This window comes from Eptesicus fuscus, chromosome 18 (assembly GCF_027574615.1).
Source record: "Eptesicus fuscus isolate TK198812 chromosome 18, DD_ASM_mEF_20220401, whole genome shotgun sequence".
Classification (NCBI taxonomy): Eukaryota; Metazoa; Chordata; class Mammalia; order Chiroptera; family Vespertilionidae; genus Eptesicus; species Eptesicus fuscus.
In genome coordinates, this window is record NC_072490.1 from 28,460,708 (window position 1) to 28,486,723 (window position 26,016).

A 26,016-nucleotide genomic window follows, 5' to 3' on the forward strand; every position below is an offset into this window, starting at 1 on the left:
TTTAAATGGATCCTTGAGCTCATTTTAATTTTCTCTTTTGTCTGAAGGGTTCATAGCATGTAAAACAGCATATCTAAAGGTGGCGTTGCATTTGGAGAAGGAAAATAATAACAAATGTATCACTGTAGTTGATCACCAATGGCAGAGCACCAAATGTAAGCTGCCCCTGATTTTCAGGCAGCAGGAATAATGCTTTTTCACGTACTCCCATGTGCTAAGTCCCATCTCAATTAAAATGTAAGGCCTTTAGAATGACCTGTGTGAGTATAAAGTCTGCCGTGGGGTCTGTGAGCATCGTGTCATCTCCATAAATTTAAGAAATGCAGGCAGCAGGGAACTTCACCCTCTGGCAGCTTCTCCTGGATGTGGCCGCTGGGAGGTCCTTGCCATCTGTGTAACAGGGTCGTTTCTCTCAGTGGGTTTTGCCTAGTGATTGCCTCTGGATCACCCTGCCCTGTGGTTGCCTCTTTACCATCTGACCCCATCTAGAGTCCAAGGTCCTTCAGGACAGAGCTGTGATTTTCCTCTTTGTCCTTCTATCCCCAACAATTAGATCAGGGGCCTGGCACAATGTTTGGCAAATATATTGAGTTTTGAATGATGGCTTTCCAGGGATTAGAGGCAAAGAAAAGGACTAAGCCCATCAAAATCCTCAGGTCGTTAGGGTTAATCTTTCCAATTTTTAATACATGGTGCCTCAGCTCTCCAGGCAGTAGGACCCTGAAAAGCTGTATGGCACTGACGTGATTAACAACATGGAAACCGTGTTTCACACAGATCTGAAATGATGCCTGCCCTGCACAGCAAGTGTGGCAGGGGGAGCAGGTTCATGGGGAGCCATGCTTGTCCATCTTGGTAGGCCCATCAGGATGCCGCAATGGTCTTACTGACTCTGGAAACTTCCTCACCTTCCCTGAAGTGCCTTCATGCTCTCCATATCTCTGCACATGCACACGAGGTCTTGGAAAAGATGATCATGAGCCATCCACATGGTTAACCATCCAGCCTGTTGCTAAATCCATGCTCAGTCCCTAGTTTCAGTTTACTTAACTTAGCAGCTGGGTTCACACGTTCTCTCCTCTGGGGAACGCCGATTGCCAGTTGGTTTCTAGGTGATGACGTCTTCTCTTTCCTTTTACCTCGTTGGCCATTTTTACTTGGGCCCCTTGGCTGTTTTCTCCTCATTTTCTGAATCTTCGAATATATTTGTTTTACTCATTCTCTTGGGGATCTCTGTCAGTCTTGCTGTTTTCAGTATCTTTGAAATACTGATGACGCTAAATTTCTCTCTCCAGACTGGACCTCTTATACATGCTTTTGCCTTCCCAGCATCTACTCTGGGCCATCTTGGGCTTCTTCCACCCATTGGAGCACTTGCTCTTTCCTCCCAAAATGCTTCTGCCTGATCTCAGTTCATGGCAGCCCCACTCTTCCAGTTGCTCAGGCCAAGACCTTGGAATCATTTTGACTCTTCTGTTTCTTCCACCTCCCACATCCATTGAGAGACTTTAAATGTATTAGGTCTTTCAGCTTTGCACACGGTCTCTGCATTCTGTTCTCAACACAGCATAGGGTGATACTGTTAACCTGCAGGTCAGAGTATGTCACTCCCATGTTTATGACCCTCCCGTGGCTCCCCACCTCACTCAGAATAGAATCCAAAGTCCCCCTAGTGTCCCTCAGGGTCCTACCCTTTGTGGCCTTGTTTCTGTTCCAGCCCCAATGGCTCTGTTATTCTCCTGAAACACCAGGCTGCTCCCAGATCAGAAGCTACGCCCTGGCCTCTTTCTCTCAAATAGTCTTCTCTCAGGTATTCTCCTGGCTCCCACCTCCCATCCTTTAACCCTATGTTCCTGCATCTACTGCTCAGGCAAGGCCTTGCTGACCACATGGTTTAGAATTGCAGCCTTCTCCTGGCCAGTCTCTGACACTTTGCCATTCTGTATTCCTCCTCTTCTCCATTTTTTCCCTCTTGTGCTTAATATTTTTAACATAGCTTATGACTGTTTGATTTATTATATCTAGTTTCTGAATCCTTCCACTAGAAAATAAGTTCTGCAAGGGCAGAAAATTTTATTTAATTCACTACGGAATCCCTAGAACTTAGAATGGTGACTGGCACATGGTTGATGCTCAATAAACATTTGTTTCATTCATTAATTAATGAATTAATCCATGATACTAAGTTGGGTGGAAGATATGATGCATCTGATGTTTCAATCAGGATAAAAATTTATTCCAACTTACTAGATTAATAGGCCAAATTTAACACTGTAAAGGTAAAGAGATCCATGTAAGTCCTTGTAATCAAAAGCCAACTCTAGACAGAAGATGAGGACCACACCGTGGGAAAACCTACAGGTGATATTTGCCTACGATTTCAGAACTGAATAGCAGGGACTTGTCCCCAATCCAAAGGCTAATGGTCACATTCATAGACGTACAGTACACAGATCTCGGTAGATATTAGTTTAGCACTAATGTTTGCTGCTCAAACAGCAGTGGGAGAATTGGGTTCACCTCTGGGCCTCATGCCTAACGAGAGATTTAGATAACATGAGCCCCATTTGGAAAACAGCCACCTCAAGTGGCAGCATATCCTGGGAGAAATGTTTATAACATCCGGCCATTCTTTTCAGCAGAAAAGACTCGGGGGAGACCTAACTAGTTTCTGAAGCTATCTGACAAGCCATTCTGCGGAAAGGGAACATTGTATATTATTTCAGTTGGCAGAACTGAGACCAGCGGGAAGAAGACAGATTTCAGATAAGGATAAGGAAGACTGCAAATTGGTGAGAGTTACCCAAGTTTGGAGCAACAGCTCTAGGGGCAGTGAGCCTCCCATTGCTGGGGACAGAGCAGGGCTGAGTGGAGACTACTTGATAGGGAAACTGTAGGGGGATTCAGGACTGCATGACCTCAGGCCCTCCAGACACCAAGGTGGAATGGATGTGCCAGAGTTGGGAAAATGGGTTGGAAGCCAGAGGAGGCTGGACTAAAAGTCTGATCCTTCTGAAGAAGAGAGGAAAGGAAGGAGGATTGGGTAGGAAGAGCCTTGGACTGTGTTTGTCTTATAAGGAAGCATTGGAAAGGTCAAAGGGGAGTCTCTGAGTGAAAGTTGCCCATCCAGAGAGTCAGGAATAGGACTATTTTAGCATCCCGGCCACTCTCAGTCATTGGCTGGGAGCAACCTGTGGGAAGCAGGGCTCTCTGGGAATGTGGTGATGGATTGCAGACCCAGCAGCTGGGGCCATTAGTCAATTATGCTCCCAGCAGTAGAAGCTCTGAGGGGCACATTTTCATGGCCACCACAAGGTCTCTAGTGGGAACTGTGCGAAGTCCCAGGTAGACACTCTGATTTTAATGTCTCATCACAACACTCTCACACTGTGCTCTCTTTATGGATCCCTGGACTGTGAGCATCTCAGAGCAAGTGCTCTGCATTGCCACCCTCTGCCCAGGGCCCATCACATACAGGGGCTCACTGAGGGTTCAGCAAGTGGTGGAGAATACATCCCCACCCCTCACCCCTCAGCATCTGTGACCTGGTAGCCGTGCTCCGTAATTTCAGGTCTTAGAGGGGAATCTGTTAACTTAAATCAAGGATAGTAAATGTCGGTCAGCCACAGTCCCCAGGGAAAGCCTGTAAAGTGGAGTTTGTATGAGGAAACGACCTTCCTCGCTACAGAAGTACCAGGACTAAACGGAACAGCCCCGGAGTGGAGCGCAGACTGAAGCCTCATCCATTACCCGCCTCTTCCCCTAGAAAGACAACCCTCATTTGTTATTTCCAGACTGCTTTTATTTCACTTGCAACGTGTGGAAAATGTTGAATGGGGAAATAAATAACATTATTTCCAAACAGAGATTTCAGAATCACTTCACAGATTTTGGAATTATTATCCTGTTTCCAAATGTTTGGTTTGTGTATTGTTTCCTCATTTATATGTGCGAGCTCTTTATTGCAAATGTCCTCATTTGGAAAACTCCGACAGAAGTCTGAGAGAACTCTGTTGTTGGTCTGTTGAGAGATGCCTCCTCTCTTTTTTTAGAAATGCAGCGAAATCGTACATGTAGTCCCAGAAAAACGTTTGCTAGAACGTTCGTTTTTACTGCACAGCAATTCTGCACTGACCAGTTCTACTCCTTCTCTATCCTCCCTTGCCTCCAGGTCCTCTTCCCTGCAATCACTCAGCTCATTACCGCAAGACTGAGTTTCCTTCAGCACCTTCTGCTCAAAAGCATTCCATTGCTCCTCTTGTCCTACTGTCTGAAGCCTAGGTGTGTCCTTGTTGTCATGCCTTCCCTAATTGGCTTCAGCTTTCTCAGGCCACACTGTTTTTCCATGATTCCTCTGACCACCTCTTGTTTTGGTCAAGCCTTTCTCCCCCTTACCTGGAAGACACCACGTCCATTCCACCCCCTGCCCTCACACATGTTATCCTACCCTAAATTATCACCTTTCATTCCTTTGTTATGAAACTCCATTCATTCTGCAACACACACAGGAAGTTCTTCAGATCCAGTTCAGCTGATGGGAAGGAAAGGGCAGTGTTCAAACCCAATGACATTTCTCTTCTTATCTATGAAAGATGGCACTTCTCATGTAATTCAGGGTATGTTTATCTGCTCTGTCTCTTCCTCTCTCCACAGCCCCTTCCACTGTTCCCATCATGCACCAGGTCAGTGCCACCATGAGGAGCATCACCTTGTCATGGCCACAACCAGAGCAACCCAATGGCATCATCCTGGACTATGAAATCCGGTACTATGAGAAGGTGAGTCAGTTCTGTCTGCAGGCTTGTGAGACCCAGGGCCAGCCCCTGCTCCATGGGGTGCACAAGGAAACGGGTTGGAGGAAGTCCTCAGGTAGGTAGCAATCTGGTGATAGAGGCCAGAGGCTCCCTGGGAGAGTTCCCAGGTCTTCTCTGGCAAAAGCCTCCAAAATCCAGGCACTTTCTGTACCAACTCAAGAGAGAACCTTCCAACCCACCACCCTGCTGTCTGGAAGCTCACTGGGCTGGTATGGGCAGGAATGGTCCCATTCCCCCCAGTCATGTGCAGATACTACAAAACTGCGGGTATCCTGAACTTTTTGAAGATTTTGTGGTTTTGTAGACTAGTTGTGTTGGTTTTTTTTTTTTTTCAAAGTTTTTGATCAGGTACCTCAATATAAGATTGCTTACTTATAAATCATATGCATATACTACAGTACTTATATACTTATGAAGGTTTAAATATTTCAATGGAAATTTAAAAGAATGAGATAGAAATTAATAGGAATAGAAACTTATACAGTATCTTCCTTGACTGCTCTTTAGCAGCAGCTGCTGGGGGCTACAGCAGGGCCTGTGCTGCCAAGAGAGGAAAATGGTGCCCTGTGGAGTTGTCCCTGGCCTATCTGTGGGAGAAGCAAGGACTTGCTCCCACCATCATGATCTGCAGCATTTGCAAACTCCCAGGAAAATTCAGTGCTTTCTATAGTGACCTAATAGCACATCATTTGTAAAATCACCAAATTCATTTATTTATTTGTTCAGCAATTTTTTTATTGAGGGTCTGCTATTTGAAATATATGTCTGCTATTTGATCACTAATATAGGCTATATTAGTGATCAAAACAAAGATTCCTCTCCTCAAGAGTCTTACTTTCCAATAACTGAGATAGACAATGAACAATGGATAATAACAAATGAAATCTGATAGTATGTTAGAAAATGAGTATTGTAAAAGAAAAAACAACAACAAGTGGGGTAAATGGGATTAGTCGGATCAGGTTTGGGGGTGGTATCAGTTGCAGAAATAAATAGATGGTAAATGTAGTCCTCTTGGAGAAGGTAAGTTCTAAGTGAAGACCTGAAGGAAGTAAGAGTGTTGTGAAGCAGATATCTGGGGGATAGAGAGCTTGTGCAAAGGCCCTGAGGCAATATCATGACTGGTGATTCAAGGAGCAAGGAGACCAGCATGACTGGAGTGATTCGAGCAATGGAGAAGTAGTAGACAGGAGAGAGGTAATCGGGGGAGGTGATAATCGTGGGCCTTAAGAATTTGAGCTTTCCCACTGAATTAGATGGGGATCCATAGCAGGGTTAGGAGCAGAGGAGAGACAAAATCTGAAAGGATCATTTAGGTTCTTCTGTTGAAAATAAGCCTGCTAGATTGCAGTCATATAAGACAAGGATGATGTTGGATTGAATCAGAGTGGAAGCAGAAAGCTGATAAAACATAGCCAATTTTCAGATACACGAACTAAAGACAGAGCCAACAAGATTTCCAACAGGTTGGATTTTGGATATGGGAGGTTTTAGCCTGACCCACTGGAAGGATGTAACCACCAGTGACTGAGAAAGAGATCGCTGTGGGTAGAGCATGTTTGGGGTGAGGGAAGGGACAGAAGTTCAGCTCGATGTCTAAAATGCCTCTAGGATGGTCAAGTGGAGATGAGGAGTAGGCAGCTAGATGTACAGGTCTGGAGTTCAGGAGAGAGGACCCGGTTAGAGATGTCCATTTGGACATTGACCGTATGTAGATGTATGAAAGCCTGGAGCCTGAGTGAGATTATCCAGTGGGTGAATGGAAACAAGATGGAGACCTGCAGCCCTCCAACATGGAGGCAGTGTTGGACAGAGGGGCACAACAGCACTGGGAAGCAGGAGGCCTAGCTTCCAGTGCCTTCCCTAACCAACCAGCCATGCAGCTGCAGTCAAATTATTTAACCACCCTAGGTCACAGTTTTCACATTTGTAAAATGCTAGCAATTTACCTCCCTGAAAGTGGACGGCCAGATGGATCACCAATCTAGACTGTGAGGAGGGAGGCACTTCAGCCATTAGAGCCGAGCTTGCAAAGCAAGGTGGGGATCAGGCAGCATTTTATTCATTTAGAGAATGTTGGGCTATGTAGACAGTTCATTCAGAAAATTCAGTGAATTGGGTATAAGTTAAATCTAGATTTATAAGCAACTGTTATATCCATTCAGCTTTGAATTTGGGGTCCTTATTTGCTAGATATTTTTTAATCAGTTAATAAATTAAATGTTGACTTTCCAAAATGTTTTGGACCAATCTGTTTGGACTAGTCAACCACATGACCTCATTTTGTCATCAAAGTTGACCTAACAGTTCAACAGAGTATCTTGTGAGGCCAGTATCTGGTATGATGTCAGAGTCACCAGTAAGGTTCCACCCAACCCCACACACATGAACTTGAGCCTTGTAGTTTATATGGGGGAGGGGGGGGGGGGGGGGGATTCCTCCTTAGTGTGCCCTTTTGGGTGCTAGGGGCTTCATTAACGTTATATCCTTTGTCCCTCACAACTCAATGTAGTAAATATTAGCATCATTGATATGAGTAAAAAAAACAAACAAACAATTGTACAGAGTAGTTTTTAAAACCAAAAGCAAACAAAACTCATCCACAGTCACACAGCTGGGAAGTGAGCCCACAGCCAAGGTTCTTTGCCTTGAAGCCAGTGGTGGTGCTGGGAAGGGGCTGAATGCATGGGAGACCAACTGCCCCCTTTCTCATCTGCTGTGCCAAGGGCAGTCACCCTTGGGGAAAGGGAGGGGGGAGGGCCTAACGACAGGCTCAGAACCGAAACCATCCTGCCTGTGTCCCTTGGCTCCCCATTCCCCACCCACGTCTAGGCTCCTCCACTGCCATTCCCTTCACATGCTACTTGCTCCCTTGAAAAACAGTAATTAACCTCCACTTCTGATGTTTTGAAGGAAGCTTATTCTCCCATTTCAGGCCACGTCCCTACTTCTCAGTAATTTATACTAATTATTAACAGACACACATGCACAGCAGCTCAATGCCTGAGGCAGCTTCCACACCTCATTGAAGCATATTATTGTCCACACTCCAGAGGATAGAATGCTTTTCTTGGGAACACAGAAGATTCTTTGCCAAAGCATTGATTACCATAGAACTTACAAAGTGCTTGACTATAAAATTGTTACATTGCCTTGACCATTCCTAATATGACTTAAGAAAATACATTACCTTGCAAGGGTATTTTCAAATAGCCACAATGACAATAATTCATCTTTATTGAGTGCCTATTATATGTCAGATTTTCACAGATGTATTAGTTCTGACCCTTAAAAGAAAGATTCTTGAATGCCAGGTGTAGTCCATTTATAGATGCATAGAACTAAGTCACAGAAAGGTTAAATGACTTACCCATGAACACCCAGGTCACAGCTAGGGAGTCACAGAACCAGAACTATAGACATTTTTATTATATTTCAATGTATTCTAAGCTCAGCATAGAACTGGATGTAATCATGTTGATGCTGAGGATCTCATAATTTGTGTGGCTCCTGAAATAAACGATTATATCTTAATTTTAAATCCAAATGCTTGTAATCAGAATTAGTTGCCTACCTGCTCCACAAGGCCATGGAATCCTGGTCTTCAGAAGACACAAACACAAATAGAACTCAAACCTGAATTCAGTAGATGTCCTGAATTCAGTCCCAAAACAACAAAACCCATCATTTTTCCATCCTATGCCACTTCTTCTAAACTAGGAGTCAGCAAAATTTTTCTGCAAAGGACCCGGTAGTAAATATTTTAGGCTTATGGGACATAGAGTCTCTCTCCCAACTACTCAACTCTGCCTTTGTAAAGCAAGAAAGCAGCCACAGGGAATATGTCAATAGATAGGCGTGGTTGGATTGTAATAAAACTTTATTTATCAGACCAGATAGCATAAAACTATGAGCTGTAGTTTTCCAGCCCCTGAAAACCCTCCCTGGTTCTCCTGCCCCACATTACACTCTCGGCTTGTGCTTGCGACACCTTCCAATCTCAGCTCTGTGAATGGAATCAGTGAGGCTTTCGCCTCTTCCAACAGCTCATTAATAGAGAGCTCAGAAGCCATCGAGCTGATGACACTCCCAGAGGCTCTCCCATGTTCATCTCTGTCTCCATTTTAATATATTTCCATTCATCATTCTCTCTTGTTTACTGTCTTGTAGCGCTTTTCACTCCTGGTGTCAGCGCTTGTAGGCAAACCATCGGAGAAGTATCTTCGTCTGCTCTCGGCTGTCTCAATGATGAAGCATTTAGACGTTTACTCACATTTCCTACTAACTGTCTAGGCCAGAACGGGGTGGACCAGTCCTTGGGAGTTTCTGCCCTGCAAATTTTAGGATCGTTTTCTCATAGAAACTCTTTCAGGCCTTGGCAATATCTTGTGTTCAATCGATTATTTCAAATAACTGGCCTCAAGTATGCTATTTATTCATTTAGCACTGAATGGTTGAGCACCCGGGGGTGCCAGCCCTGTGCTACGTGTTAGGGATGGAGAAATAAGGGAGACATGGTCTTTGCCCCCAATAGCTGCAGCCTCTATCTCCCACATACTTATAAAACCAGTCATAAGTGACAAAAAAAAGCAACCTTGCCCTTCACTCTAATTCATTTGCCTGAAGTTGATTAATGGTTTTGAAGGGAACGAGGATGATACTCAATTTAACCACTGAATGTATGGACTATAAAATGATAATAGGTTAATGTTTTGTCCTCAAAATTCAAATGCCAATACACTACAACACATTTTTTTCCAGCAAAAGAGCTGCCTGGTCAATGCTTATTTCAAGCAGCACATACTTCCATAGTTTCCAGTAAAACCAGAGAATTAGGAAGCCACCTGGATTGATAGCAATGGGAGTTTGCCTTAACATGCAAGGTGATGTGACTTTCATAGTTTCAGATTTCAGCTCTCTAGTGTATCAATAGACAGTAATGACCAAAGATCTAGACATCCCTTCTGCAGTGGACAGCCTTCTTTCTGCTGGATCTCTAGTTATTGGAGGTGGTGGTGGTGGTGGTAGTGGTGGTGGAGGAGGAGGAGGAGGAGAATCCACCTGCTTTTTAAAGTAGATCAAATGGCAGATGGATAGTCCTTCCCCAAGCAGTCTCTCCCAGGCTCCAACGGATAACTCTTCTTTTAGGGTACACATGGGCCTCTGTAACTTTCAACTGTGTCGGTCCCTTACAACTGCATCCAAAGCATTCATCACCATCCTCAGGCCACCTACACTCCAGATATGCCCCAGTCACTTGCAGGCTCCTGAACTCCTTTAAGCTTAGTTTTTTTATGTCTTATTCTATTCTCATGGGATATTCTATTCAGTACTCCCTCCCCACATTAATCCATGTGGCTAATTTCTTTTATCCTTCAGAACTCAACTCATGTCACCCTTCTCTGACTGAGCCTCTCCCAACCTTCTTATCAGTCTGGACTAAGTGACACTCTGCTGTTCCCCCATAACTCCCTAAGTGGCCCTCTGCCAAGGCACTCGGTCAACACTGTTGTCATCATCTGTTTACTTTCTGGTCCAGCCCCACAAGAGGTTGTCTTCCCAGAGGCGAGGACTATGCCTTGGTACCTGCAGCCCACATATGGCACCCAGCATATGATAGTGGATCATAATTGTGACTGCCTGGCCAAATGAATGAACACACATCAGGCCACCTTTGACTTTGTGAAGTAGACTTTTACAAATTTCAAGATAATGGTAATTTCTTATCATTGTATTGTATTCTTCTGTCCGGGCTCAGTTCCCCAAGTTTTGTCTGTCATTAGACTGAGGATGTGGCTTACAGGTCTCTCGTCATTAACATTCCCCTCATTTGTCACCATGCCTTCAGAATTACTGTACCTAGAACTTGTCACAGAACCCCAGGCCTGCACATGGGACTTGGATTCTCCTCCCAGGAACTCAAGCTCTTCATTTTCACTGATGTCTCATTTTGCTCTAAGATTAATGGTGCAGACAGGGTCAGGCTCAGACTTCAAACTCTTGCTCCTGTGCACTTAGAGCGAAGCCACAGTCTCCATCATACTCATCTGGAAATGATCAGAAAGCAGGCTGGTGTTTCCAAAGTACTGAGGGCGATGTAAAATGATTAAAAACAGCAATGAGGAAGGTTTGTGGGCTAGAGTAGTGAGGGAAGCCTTCCTAGAAGAGGAGGCTTTGGCGGGTGGCGGTCTAAGGCCGTGGTCGGCAAACTGCGGCTCGCGAGCCACATGCGGCTCTTTGGCCCCTTGAGTGTGGCTCTTCCACAAAATGCCACGGCCTGGGCGAGTCTATTTTGAAGAAGTGGCGTTAGAAGGAGTTTAAGTTTAAAAAATTTGGCTCTCAAAAGAAATTTCAATCGTTGTACTGTTGATATTTGGCTCTGTTGACTAATGAGTTTGCCGACCACTGGCCTAAGGGATCTGGAGGGCATGGGGCAGCCCTGCACAGAGGCATTGCAGACTGGGAAAACAGCCTAAGCAAAGGCCTGGTGGCCAGGGTGTGGTCCTTGTAGGGGCAGCAAGGTGTCAATTTAGGGGCATATGAGAGATTGGAATTTATTATGAGGGGCTTATCAACCTAGATTTAGGAGTTTTGTTTTTATCTGATAATGGTTTTAGGGAAGGTAAGAGATCTTTAGGAAAGAAGTTTGGATTTGATGGGAAGGATTTGGCAGAAAAGATGAGAAGCTACAAAATCCCGGCACAAATCAAATGTTACATAAGATCAGCCGCAAAGAGAGGAAGCAACTCTTTTAGGGCACTCATGATGGGCAGAGAAGCCAGAGGATGAGAAACACAAGCAACATCTGTGCAAGCCAGAGGGTACATGTACAGATAACAGGAACTGTGAAGGACGGGGCAGAAGGAGTTGGAGAAAGTGACAGACAAGAGGGTGGGGCTAACCCCTAATGAGGACACAGGGGCTGCTCTCTGTGGAAAAGGGACATGCCTTCCTTGGAAGATGGTGGAGAGGGAACTGGAGGATAGGGACCCAGACAGACACAGGTCAAGGTCAAGGCAGAAGCAGGTGTGGAAGCTACTCCAGCCTGGTCTCAACCTCTTCAGCAGAGTGGAAGTACTTGAGGGAACTTACAGAGTGATCTTGTGCAGCCATTGTGAGGAGTGATCAGGGAGATCCTGAGTGAGGAGAGAAAAGAAAACATCTCAGCAGCCGAAACCGGTTTGGCTCAGTGGATAGAGCGTCGGTCTGCGGACTGAAAGGTCCCAGGTTCGATTCCGGTCAAGGCCATGTACATTGGTTGCGGGCACATCCCCGGTGGGGGGTGTGCAGGAGGCAGCTGGTCTATGTATCTCTCTCATCGATGTTTCTAGCTCTCTATCCCTCTCCCTTTCTCTCTGTGAAAAATCAATAAAATATATTAAAAAAAAAAAACATCTCAGCAGAAGCAAAGCAAAGAGAGGCAGGCATAGGGCAGCCCAGTGTGTCCAATGAGCTCCTGCTGAGCTCGAGACTAGATAGGGTTTCACAAAGATGGTTGTGCTGTGTTTTTTTTTTTTTTTTTTTTTTTTGTTTTTTTTTTTTTTTTAAAAATATATTTTATTGATTTTTTTACAGAGAGGAAGAGAGAGGGATAGAGAGTTAGAAACATCGATGAGAGAGAAACATCGATCAGCTGCCTCCTGCACACCCCCCACCGGGGATGTGCCCGCAACCAAGGTACATGCCTTGACCGGAATCGAACCTGGGACCCTTGAGTCCGCAGGCCGACGCTCCATCCACTGAGCCAAACCGGTTTCGGCTGTGCTGTGTTTTTCTATCTCTGAACCCTGGAGAGGGAGGAGTAGAAAATGACCCTGAGCCCCAAGCCAGCCCCTGAGAGCTCAGCATTTGCTCTGTAGCTACTCCATGGTCCAGAGCCAATTCTGTATTCCCTCAATCCAGGACAGCCTGTCCCCATTCAGAGGGATGGCCTGGGGCTGGTGACAAATTCTAGCAGATCAGCAAAACCAAGAACTGGTGGAGCCTGGGTGCTCCAGGGTGGAGTGGGCTGGGGGTGCTGCACTCAGGAACAGGCCACTGACCATTACCCTTGCTCTTTTTCAGGAACACAATGAGTTCAACTCTTCCATGGCCAGGAGCCAAACCAACACAGCTCGGATCGACGGTCTGCGGCCGGGCATGGTGTATGTGGTGCAGGTGCGCGCCCGCACCGTGGCTGGCTACGGCAAGTTCAGCGGCAAGATGTGCTTCCAGACTCTGACGGACGGTAAGGGGTGGGCCAGTGACCTGGCACAGGGGGAGCAGTTCAGGGAGGAGAAGAAGCCTCACCCCAAAGAAGCTGCACTCGCAGCCAAGAGGCCAACCTCTACCTGCACTGCAGAGGAATTCCCTTGGAAGGATTTGCCTCCCAATACGCTGTATAGAGAGACATCTGTCTGAAATCCAGCCCATTTCTCTCCAACATCTGATGACTTGCCTTTGAAGGGTCTCTGAACAACATGGTCACTGCATGTGGTCCCGCAAGGGCACAGCAGTGAGACCCACATCGGTCAGTGTGCCCTCCAGCCTTTGGATCAGGGCCCAGATGCCTGTCACTCCCACTTCACTCTGTTCTTGGGGCTGGGAACTGAGCTCACAGCCTCATGTCATGAGCCCAGGTCTGCAGGAAGGGAATGGGGAGACAAAATGTGAGGTGTGGCAGTCCTATGAACCCAGTATCTCAGAATATGTGAGGCAACTTCATAGGTGGCCCCAGTAGGTCCTGCTCAGGCATCTGCCCACTGTTTTCCAAACTGTCCCAAGGCCAGAAAGCCTGTCACCAAAAATACTTCCACTTTTCGGTTTTAATCATTCCCTATTATAATGATTTCCCCCACTCCTCTGAGACCACCCCTTTAACACTTAGGTAAAGGAGATTTCCCTGTAGCCTGAACATTGAGCCTGGGTGTGTCTGCTTGGTTGTTCCCTCACTGTTTTCTTAGCTAGCCATTTACCATAGTGTAAGTCATTTATCTATATTATCTACATATCTATCTGCATTTATTTATTCATTTATGAGCTATTTTCTGATAGTTTTCCAAATGTCAGTCTATTCCCATCCTCCCAAACTGAAAGCCTTTCATTTTTCCTTTATTACTTAAATTATATAGAAAGCAGGCTGCCCTTACATAACATTTTATTTTAGGCCAGTACTCTTCAGCTAGGCACTTGACAGGGCTTGAGGCTTTCTAATGACACATTATATTTTTGACAATTTAAAAATTCACCAGGAAGATTTAAAAATCAGATGACCTCATATAAAAATCATAATATTCATTTTCTTGGGAACAGTTGTAAGGGGAGCCAGTGCTGGTGGGTGTTCCCGTGTGAGGCACTGCTGCCCCATGGGTGCCCACCACTTCCCAGTCGTGTATTCCTGGGTGCTCTAGTGGGAGCTCTCTGGCGCCTGTAGGATTGGGAGTTTGCAACCCATTTGGAGTTTATTTTAGATGAATTTTGAGTCATATTTTAAGGATGGTGAGATGGGGTGGGAAGGCAAGCCAGTTCATTCAGATTAATGATGCGGCTGGATTGAAAAGAACGCAGGCTGTCTTCTTTTCCTTTAGGACTCTGTCCCCCTTTTGCACCTCACTTACCATCTAGATTTATGGGCACTTTGGCATCAGGAGGTACACAGGATTAAAAGCCCAAAACTCAAAATGATCTGAGCACCGGTCTCTTGGCAATCCTGCTAGACAAATCAAGAAGTAACAGATTTCTCCCAAGAAGGCTATTCCTTTTACATTGGCAGTTAAGTTTTGTAAACCCAAGAGGGGCTAGATATAAGAGAGTTCTGGTAAGTGGCCAAATTCGAGAGTATTAATCTTAATGACTGAGGTTCACACATCGGTAGTAATTACGCTCATGGCAGCTTTGGGCCCCAAAGGCAGCGCAGAGGTGAGTCTGAAGGTTGATAGAAGATGGGTCATTGGGGCAGGAGGACCTGTGGGAAGGTCACTTTGCTTTATAATGTTTTTAATGTATAAAGATGTTGTTATGGACTCCTCACTATGGTTTCTTGCTTTTTTTTTTTTTTTTTTTTTTTTTGCCAAATTAACTTTTTAAAAGCATGCATGTTACAGAAAGCTCTCAACAGAGGGAAACGGAAACTCTACCTTCAGTATTTAACATTGATTTTTAGAGAGTGGGAGGTTTTGACTCTGTCTTTAGCAGTCTCTGTCTCCACCACAGACTGGTTCTCAAACATTGTTGGGGAACATCGGAATCACCCAGGGTGTTCGGTAAACATGCAGATACCTGCTCTTCACCCAGTGGTTCTGATTTCGGAGATCTGAGTAGGGGCCCAGAAATAGTCATGTTTAACAATTGGGCTTAAGATATTCTGATGCAGGGCATGGGGAACCTCAGTTCAAAAGGTATTGTCATTAGGGTTGCCCAGTAAAACCGAGAACGGCCAGTTAAATAAGCGGCCAGTCAAATAAGCAATGAATAATGTTTGGGGCATACTTAAATACTTACTTTTCATACACACACACACACACACACACACACACACACACACACACGTATATATTGTGTCTTTGGATCATACATGGAGTACCAGCTGTGTGCAAAGAGCACATAGGAAGATTCTAATGCCTCTTTCTTACCTAGCTGATTACAAGTCTGAGCTGAGGGAGCAGCTGCCCCTGATTGCTGGCTCGGCGGCGGCCGGGGTTGTGTTTGTCGTGTCCTTGGTGGCCATCTCCATCGTCTGTAGCAGGTAGGCCCTCCGCTCCTGACCGCTCTCCTTGGACCCAGGAAGCCCCACATTCAGACCCCTCCCAGGTCATGCTGACTGGACAGGGCCTGACCATTCAACAGACACAGCTCCGCTCTCCCAATCATCACTCCATGTCAATCCACAGGCAGCCTAGAACTCCAGATTGTTATCTCTGTGCCTGGGATAAAATCCTCTGTAAGAGCTGGGCAAAGCTATGAATCAACCCATCCATCCTCAAGCTTCATTTTAGACAAGACTCTTAGCGCCCCTCGCACAAGACAGTTTTTCGGAGTGACAGTTACAAAATTGCATTTGACCCACTGGAGCATCCCAGCGTGTGCCTCAGCCCATCCTCTGGTTAAAGAGCCAAAGGCCTTGGCGGAGCGCATAAGGCAGCAGGCAGGAAGGGAGCCGAGGAGGAAAAGAGGAACTCCAAGCTCTGCAGAAGGGCTGGCCCTGAAGGCCTTGTGAATTTTTAATACTGTTGCTACTGCCTTCGGTGGTTAGCCCAGATTCTGCTGGGCGAAGGCCTATAGTGCCACAGCCAGAGCACTACCAGGCATCCTCAGGAGTCTGCCCAAGCTCTGGAGGGGACCCACGGCTCTGCCTGGCCTGTAGACTTGAAAGCAGACCCATCTGCCCACAGTGGGGGGGTCAAGCTAGAGCTCTGACCATGACAAGAACTACACCTAAACTGAGAGAAGCAGTTCCCCATCCCAGGAGATGCCTGTGTGAGCCCCCACTGGGACAGGAGGCCTGGGAGGAGGTCCCTGGAGCAGAGAGGCTCAGAGAGCTCCTCTTCCTTGTGTCCACAGGAAACGGGCTTACAGCAAAGAGGCTGTGTACAGTGACAAGCTGCAGCATTACAGCACGGGCCGAGGTGAGTAGAAAGCAGACCTCCACTGATCCCTGGAGAACCACTGAGAGGAGCAGGCAAGTGCTTGGAGAGCTCCTTATAGCCAGACTGGCTGGTCCCCACCACAGCCCCTCCCAGCGCCCAGTGGCCCAGCACCGCCTCTCTTTGCAGGTCCTCAGGGACCACAGGCTGCCGCCCCCCGTCTGCTGTCTGCCCATTGTGGGCACTCATTGGATGCCTGGCAAGCAGATTATCTTTTGCATTGATAAGCCCGTATAGGACAAGGAGTGCAGGGAAAGATTGGGTTTAGCAAGTCAATGAATCCTGAAGTCAGACACAGTGGCGAAAGATGGAGGGTTCCCTATTAACATCTTCCCCCTTATCTAATCCAGCTGAGCGGCTGGGGAATGAGTTAACCAAATTCACAGATAAGCCAGAGAACATGAATGTAGGGAATTAAAAGATAGCAGAGCCCAAGAGGCCAAAGTGTTGGGATATCTCCCAAGTATTTTCTTTTTAAAAGTACCTTAAAAGTTTTCTTCACTCATTATCTTACTCTTTATAATATATATATATATATATATATATATATATATATATATATGATTTTTATAACTAAAACTGTTTCTCAGAAATGTGCAACATGAAGTCTTTTGTCAGAATTACTCTTTTATCTGTGTAATTACAACATTGCAGAGTCTGAAAATGTCCCAATGGGTCAGCTGGGCCACCTTCCTTCCTCCAGAAAACAGTACCCTTAATCCTTACAGTGGACACGTTCTGTTTCTAAATAACCCCTTTTACATTCCACGGATGCCCTCCGCAATCTGCCCCAGCACTTTGTGCTGCGCTTCTTCTGTAAGCCTCCTCTCACCTAACACCCTCTGTTGAAGTGTAAGCCCTTTTCTCCCTGTTCACACAGCAGTGAACATGGAAAACAGGCCTTATCTACACACACACACACACACACACACACACACACACACACACACACACCGAGCATGCCTTCAATGGGCAGTTCTGGGAGCAAAAATGGGCTCAAAGGCAAAAGTTCTCAGGGATCAAACTCATCTCTTCACCAAGGTTACGTCTCCAGGACAACCACACAGCAGCTTCGCCACAAAGGAGCTCATGTTCGAGCATGGCCAGTGCTGGCTCGGGTTGTACAGTGGCTACTCGGTAGATGCGATCTCTCGTTTTCCAGGGGCTTTCAACCTAAGACCAAGAAATTGCCAAGGACCAAGCCCCAGGCAGCTGGGCTGCTGTTCAGATAGTCATGGTTGGGAGGGAGGCATGGGCTCGGCTGGCTCAGAGGCACTGTGGTTCCACAGTGGTCCAGGCAGCCCCACATCAACAGTATAAACCAGGGGAGGGGATTCGATAGAGTGGCCTCTCTCTAAATTCACACACACTGCTCCTGAAAAACTCAGAGTCCTGTTTACCACCACCCTCCCTTTTCCCCCTTCCAGGCTACCTTGGGCCTCCATTCTAACCAAATGTCTCCGGTTTTAGAGGGGGCAATCCCTATTGTGTTCTCTCCTTTCCTGCAGCCTGACTCTCTGCCTCACTGCAAAATCTGCAGATGCTTTTACTCATATTAACCTGTGCATTAACTGCTGACAGTGATTGTATCTATGATTCCCAAGTGAAGGTACCCCCTCTAGGGTGCATCAGAATTACCTGCCCGCCTCCTGGCCTGTGCCTCAGTGTTCTGACATGCCCCCACCCAATGCGCTCTGCTCTTTGTTGCATTGAGAGCCACTGTAAAGTCCATTTCAGATTTAGCACCCTGCTAACTCTCCGGATGATACACGTAGAGATGGCCATGGGGGCACAAAATTGGGAATATCATTTTGAAGACTAGAGATGGCCAAAGGTGAGAATAGGTTGCCCTAGGAGGGAGCTTCCATTTTAAAGGCATGCAAGTTAAGCCTTGTTATTGCTCCTTGGGTGGAGTATAGAGGGTCCCCAGTCGCCAAGTTGGGGTACTGCTTGGTGCCTTTTTGGGCACGTCAACCTGAGATCTGGCCATTCTCCTGCTGTGGAGGGACCAGCTCTGGTGGGCCACCACGTGGTGCCGAAATGCACAAAGGTGCTCCCCAAGCGCTCACAGCCCTCCTCTGGGGGATTGTGTCCCATCTAATGCCCACAGCTTCCATGGTTCTCAGGGTCCACAGAAAATTCAAATCCAGTCTGCAGTAATCGTGGCCCCGCTGCAGCCAGTGGGGACAGCCGAAGACACAGTGTTGACAAGCTGCACAGTCGCCATCCCGGGGACTCGGGGTGGACGCAGAGTTCTTCGTGGACCAGAGTCCACGTCCTCAGCTGCCTTAGAAGTCTGTCTTCTTTTGAATTCAGTTCACCTTTTTATAAATGTCCTTCCCCTCTATTCATAACTTTTCTCTTTTTATCCAGTCCCTCCAACCTGGCTCTTCTGAGCCCAGTTCTCTAAACTCATAGTCTCATACACTGAGTTGCATTAGTGCATTTTCTCCTGTGGGCCTCGGTCCCTCTGACTGAAGCTGTTACTGTTGGAGCATCACAGTGTGAGGGCTGTAGAGCTGAGGGAAGACTCAGCACGTGTATAACAGAAGAGGAAACAAGTCTCAGAGGGAGGATGGGCCTGGCCCAAGACCGGGCAGGGGTAGGAATGATTAGTTATGGAAAGCCTGCTCTGCTCCTTTATTCTGGTTGCTCACACCGACCCATCTAACCCTGACAACCACTCCAGGACTTAGGCACTAATCTAGGGAGGTAAGCGACTTACCCAGGTCACAGGGCCCATAGGTGACAGAGGTGGACTGCACACCCTCTACGTCTGGCTGCAGAGCCCAAGATCTTCCCATGTTGCAATGGCTCAGGGTGCCGGGTAGTCGGGAGCATGTGACAGTGGGATGAGGACTAATTCAGGCTGTCCTGGTTGGTGGTTTGTTACCTCCTCCTCCCAGTGTAGAAGGCAGAAAGGTTCATTAAGCGTGATGTGAATGTGCCTGGACCTGGACCATCCATGTGCCGTGCCTCCCTGTGCGATGTGACAGCAACCTCCAGGAGCACCCAGCCTCATTCATCGGTGCCCAAGAGGACCCTGCCTCTCTTCCCCACAGGCAGGACATGTGGCACCATAGCCCTGCCCTCCCAGACCTGCCTTCCAGGGTGATGCGAAAGCTGAGGGAGACACCATCTAAACGTCTGCAAGTGGAATACCTTCTCTAGCGCAATGCGATGTGGCAGATCTGGTCAATTTGAGAACACAGTGCTCTCTGGGACACTGGTTTATGTCCATCCTCTGATAGACATGACAGGCATATGAAAGAGGGATTTGGATTTGGGTGAAAGAGACTACAGGGAAGGCAAAGAGGAGCCAGGTTGCAGGAACTGGATAAAAAGAGAATAGTTATGAATAGAGGGGAAAGGCATTTATAAAAGGTGAACTGAATTACAAAGAAGACAGACTTCTAAGGCAGCCGAGGGAAGGGAAAGTGTGCTGGATATGGTTCTGATTGCTTGGATGGTAGTGCCTAGGAGCCCGAGGTTCGTGTTTAAGGATGGGTGGGTGGGGCTGTGGGTTTTTCATGTCCAGGAAGAGGCAGACACATGGTGTGCCCTCATGGTTTATTTATATGGGCCATTCCCAGTAGGTGTTCACTAATTAAAAATTGCCTGGACAGGATGACCCAGGTGGCCAAGGTGGGCTTGGGAACCCATCTTAAAAAAATGTTTGTTGATTCTACATTTGGAAAACATTACTAGATACTTATGGGGCTTAGGTAACTACACACTTGATAGTGGTTGACACCTCGCTGATTTCTGAGTTGGATGGAGTGTGTAAGGTTGGGAAAGAGGAATGAATATAAAGGCTTGGTAAGGGGTTAAGGGCTTTTCAAAAGCAGTCCTAACAGAACCACCTCTTGTGTTGCAGGCAACAGCAGATAAAATCACAGAGCTAATATCATTAAGCTTTGAGGAAAACAGAAACAAATAGGGTATATGCCCAAAGGCTGTAGACTGGCCAACACTCACATTGTCACATGGAGCAAGAGGGCAGAGCACTAAGATTACAGAACAGAAGGGCGAGCTTGATCCCTGCCAAATCTTGAAGAGGCTGGAGCAGATGGGCTCTGGGCATTAAAAACTGAATTCTGTGATCATCAGGAACCATCACAGGATTATTAAGAAAAAATAATGGGGCCCTCATGTCACTTACTGGGGTTACACAGTTAGTAAATTCAAGAGAAATTGCAGTTTATTTTGGCAAAAATATTTGATAACCTCTAAGGGAAAGCATTGTAAAGTGGGTACAGAGCTTGTCTTCATGTCGAAAGAAAGTGGGTTAGTGACTCTGTCAGCCAGGCAGGAAGTCACCGGTTTTATTCTAGTCCTTGTCCAATTCAATCTCTTGTTTGTTTGAGTGTTTTTTAAATTCATGAGTCAGGTGCAGGCCTAGGGATTCTTATCAAGTTTGTAGGTAACAGTTGGAGAGCAGAGCTAACACCATAGAAGACAGAATAAAAATTCAGAACTATCCATCAGCATTGAATGTTAATTCGAAATCTGCAAGATGAAATGTTGGAGGGATAAATTTAGAGTCTAGTGTTTGGGTTAAAACAAAAAGGAAGTGGTGTGAAAAAGGAGGAGACCTGGCTTGCTATTTGTGTGGGGGAAAAAATGTAGGTATTTAGTTGACCACATGATTAATATGAGTGATATGTAGCTGATTTAAAAAGAAGCCAAGTGCTGTTACTGATGCGGGATAATACTGTTCTCTAATTTTTTAATTTTTTATTTTTATTTTTTTTCTCTTTTTTTTTTTTTTTCAGAGAGAGAGGGAGGGTGGGAGAGAGAGAGAGGTAGCCTCCCGCACACACGCATCCCCAACTGGGGATCAAACCCACAATCTGGGAATGTGCCCTGACTGGGAATCGAACCCTGCCACCTTTTGGTGGATGATGCTCCAACCAACTGAGGCTCACAGTCCAGGGCCTCTTCTCCAACTTCGAGCACTTACTGTAATAAGTACTTTACATCTTAGCTAATTTAAGCTTCGTAACTGCACCGTGAGGTGCATTTTGCATGTGAAGAAACAGAGCCTCTGGACAAGTAACCTGTCCAGAGTCTTAGAATTAGTGCTTTATAAAGCAAGGTTTTAAACTCAGGTCTGTCTGGCTCTGCAGTCCCTATGGAAGTTCCGATCAGAGGGGGTGATGCACAGACCTGCTGTCCTCTGTGCTGGTAAGAACACATCTGGGGTGATGTTCTTGGTTCTGGGGACCATTTCAGGAAGGACGTTGTCAGCAAAGCAGCTGTTCAGGAGAGAGCAGCCTGCCTGTGGGGGGTGGGGGGTGCCAAGTCCCAATCTGTTACCTCCGAGACTTGGAAACACCAGTTTGGTGTAGAAGAAAGGCAGGCAGGGACCTGGGGAGTCATCATCAAGCATCACACATTATGGCCAAGGAAAGGACATGCTGTTGTGCAGCTTGAGATTAAATGGAACCACTGAGTGAAAGATCAAAGAAGGCAGATGTGGTTCAGTGTAAGAACATCCTCTACCCCCACACTGGAGCTGTCCAACACAGAGGCAGGCTGCTCAGTGGGGAGGTGAGCTTCCTATTCTTGGAAGCATTCAAGCAGAGAGAGTTCTCAGTCAAGAATGTTGTAGAGCAGATTCCTGCTTTAGATGGGACATGGGACTAGATTAGACCTAGAAAAAACATCTAAATCCAAGGTTCTACATCTGGCTTTCTTGACCCAGGGTAGAATGTGTTTTTCAGAACTGTAGAGGACATACCATCTACTCACTGGAAATCACCTTGAGTACCAGGGTGAAGGTCAGGTCTACCCCCTGGAGGAGGGAGAGAGACTGTGGTCATTTTGGCTGCTTGTTCTGGAGGTAACAGGAGTATTTGTAGCTGAGTATGAGTAAATGAGGGCCTTTGGGGAAAGAAGGCAAGGCCCCAAAGTACAAAAGGTGGCTGTTTTCAGTGGGTGCTTATTAAATGTCAAATAAATTGAATGAGCTAGATTCATCCATGTGTCCACTGCTGGCTCTAAGCCAGAGCCTCTAGCAACCATGTTAACTTAGTCTTGAGCTCATTGGCTGTGGCCCTCATGTTCCTGGCAGGATTTCAATGGCCTAGAACCAGTGAGTCTTGCCTGGAAGGACCTACATTCCCTGTTCATTGATACCAAAGAAGCAGGAAGATGTTAAACTCTTTTTCCTGGAATACCTTCCTCAATAGCAAGTAGACTGGTCCACTTTCCTTCCCCCAGAGACACATATTAGTCAATAACTTGTTTTAAGTACAAAGTGTGACAATGTGGTAAACCTCCAAACAGAAGATGGTCCTCAGATCAACTGCTCTTTAAGCTCGTTGCCCACCCTGGGGCTCCCCTCTTGTATTCTTCCCCGCACCCTGGCTGAGCACCCAGGGCCTCTGCTCTTTCATGGAGAAAGACAACCACCCATTGTCCTGGTCTCAGGCCTCAGAAGCAGGCAGAGCAAACTGTTTCTAGTGCCCATTGACCTTTCCTGGCAGGTTCAATCCAAGAAACTGCTGGATCTTCAGCCCTTCACATCTACAGCTTCAACTGCCACCCATGTGCCAGTCAAATCTAAACTCCAGGCTCAGTCTTCCAGCTCTGTTTCCATTCTGTTTTCTGACTATCTTCTGAGCACTGGTATATTTCATCTGTGCATTCAAATTCCAAAACCACATGTGCCAACTTCCCGAACAATAGGGTTTCTTGCCCATAGTCCATGGCCTGGTTCACAGTACCACTTCATTCTAGATGACTTGGCATTGATTTGAATTCTTCTTGTCCCTCCCTCATTCCCCATCTTTAGTTGCTCACCAAGTGTGTGACTTCTTTCTTTAAAATTTCTCTTGCCTCTTCTTCCATTCTCATGGTTGAATCCTGTTATCTCCTACCTGCATGATTGCAACAACCTCATGGTTGTTTTCTCGGCCTCCAGCTCCTCCCCGACAATGCATGTGAATGCTGCAGCCTACCAGCAAAATGTACTCCCCGATGCCTTGCTCAGTACATCCCTCCCCTGCTGATGGAACAGCTGTCACCTCTGTGTGTCCGACGGCAGCGTTCCTAATGCCTTTGTTTGGTAATCAAGGTCCTCTCGTGCTAGTACATCAGCGCTGTTCCACTTCAGACTCCCCTTCTCTCCACATTCAAGCTGGTCACAGTCTCCTCACTCCAGGAAATGGCAGCCCTCTCTCTGAGCTGTGCCTCATGCCACTCCAAGCTTCTCCCTCTCCAATGCATGACCATGTGACTTGTCCTGCTAAGCCTCTGACCTTGAAGACTGGCATTCACAGCCTCCTGCCTTCCCTGCTTTCATCAGCATTCACAGCTTATTTCCAAGTGTGACTCTTACTCTAGACTCTCCAGCACCGTACCCCAATTCGTTCGTGTCTCAATTGCCTGAAGAACTTCATGAGCTGTATTTTCCCTGTAACTCCCACAGTCCTTAGAGCAATGCTCTTTGGGTGTCTAGTCAGTGCTGAGAAAAATGAGGGGTGCTCAGTGTATTGAGACAGAGGATTGGATGAAGTCTCTTCTAGGGTCTGAATTTTATATGCAGTTCCCTAAACTATTTCTCTCTTGTGCTTAGATATCTGGACCAGATTTAGGTGAGTCACGAAGATGACTAAGTCTGGCCTGGATTCAGAGTAGGAAACATGGAAACACGCTTCCCCGTTTTTCCATGACTCTGTGAAACCTATTGGGACACAGGTATCAGTGACTGAAAATAACCTCACTCACTACCTCTCTAGAACCATACTGGTATCGGGCTCTTCCTGGCCCCCCTGATGCCTCCTAGACAGCCATGCTGTCCATGGACCTAAAAGATGTCCATGGTTCTGATTTTGAACTTTCTGAATGCACACGAGGGCCAAAGAGGAGCAGTCTTCTCCTTCCGCTTGTCATCCCTAAATGTCACCTACCATTTGGAACTGGCCCTTTCCCAGCCTGCTTCTGTTCTGCCCTGAAAACCTGGCACTTGTAAACTTGACAAGTGACCTTTTAGAATCACCCCACACACCTGCCAGCATCCCCAGAATTTGTCCCAGCATCGTCACTTTCGACAGCACCCTGATCTAATGAGGCGGGGTGTCTGACAATGGCCAGGAGTTCCCTCTGCTTCAAGGACTTCTCCATGCCATGTAAGAACGCTCTGGATCATGGCTGAGTTATTTCTCCCCAAACTGAGTATATTTAAAGCCGTGGTTCATGTTTAAGATTTGGCAAATCTCCCAGAACTATGGTCCTTTAAAGCTTTAGGCAGTCCAGGCTGTGACCCCAGCAATAGCATAAATGGGTTTTGAGGTCAGAGAACAAACATCTACAAATTAGATCTTTAATAGAAACTGCTAAACTAGAAGATCATAAAATTTAAGATATTTTCCTCTTTCAAGGCACTAACAATCAGAAGTTTAGATCCATACATACCAGTTTTGTGCCAAAGGTACGTACCCTGTGTTTAAAAATAACCAGAAACTGTAAAATGTTATAAGTATAGAATATTAACAATAATAATGTGAAGCATTTGGACAGAGCATTATAAAACGCCTTATATGATCTCTCTAGACTACATTCGATATTATGATTAGTGCCACTAATAATATTTCCCCAACACTCACAATCTGAGAGCATTTTCTGAGCCCCATCTCCAAACATTTGGCGCTGCCTGACTCGGCAGCTGACTTGAATTCCTTGTTCACTGTCTGGTGATTCATTGCACTAAATACCACTTTCCTGATAATTAAAAACTGCTCACTGGCAAGTGGGAGCAGGAACAGGCTGATGCAGGATTTATGCAGAAACGCAAAATGAGCCGAAAGACAAATGACCTGTTCTGCCCAGCTCAAGGCATTCTTTTCTCTCATCATCATCTGGGACTTGAGAAAGGCTGGCCGTAATGTGGGAGAGAGGCCTGGAGAGAAGTGTCACCCGGAGGAGACAAGGCGAGGCGATGCAGGGGGAGCCATTAAGTGTGGTGCTCAGCCACATCACTCTTCTGATTTAGGACAGCCGATCACCGCCCCCCCAGCCAGAGGGCGTAGGCCAGGACCATTTCCTAGGTCAGCCCTATCAGACCCTATCAGAAGAAAAGCACCCAGTTTGAGCCTTTGTTCGACTTTGGATGTCAGTTTCTTTTCCTCAAAGTTGCAATGGGATCCTCACTTTCAGGTAAACAAGGACTGATCCCTACTGTTGCCTAGAGGCCAGGCATTCTAATTAACACCACATCACCACTCCTAGGCTCCTTGCAACCTCTCTGCCTCTTGTGAAATAATCAAAACCCCTGGCCCCAGAATAGCATCTGTGACATGGCTGTGTGTGTGTGCAGGTACACACACACACTCTCACACTCCATAATTCTACACACCAGCAAGGTAGCGAACCTCTCTGCGAGTAAACTGCACCGGTCATTACAGTGTCAACTTTCTCCCATTTAGGTGCACTTAGTTGCCTCTTACTGGCCTAAAAGAATCCTGGCACCATCAAGACATGAACCATTCCCTTCTGGGAATAGCTCCTTCCCAGAACTCATTGGGGCCAGTATCTGTAAAGCTCATTAACTGAGAATCCTTTCTCATTCATCCTTA

General features: G+C 46.4%; 1 protein-coding gene across 1 annotated transcript in view; it reads left to right on the top strand.

The window, feature by feature from the left end:
* Positions 1–26,016, top strand: part of EPHB1 (EPH receptor B1) — a 290,788-nt gene that overhangs the window by 195,507 nt on the left and 69,265 nt on the right. The window contains exons 6-9 of the mRNA XM_054708147.1: positions 4,654–4,778; positions 12,879–13,041; positions 15,429–15,537; positions 16,353–16,417. Of these exons, the coding sequence (XP_054564122.1) occupies positions 4,654–4,778; positions 12,879–13,041; positions 15,429–15,537; positions 16,353–16,417 (462 nt within the window). The remainder of the gene's footprint in view (positions 1–4,653; positions 4,779–12,878; positions 13,042–15,428; positions 15,538–16,352; positions 16,418–26,016) is intronic.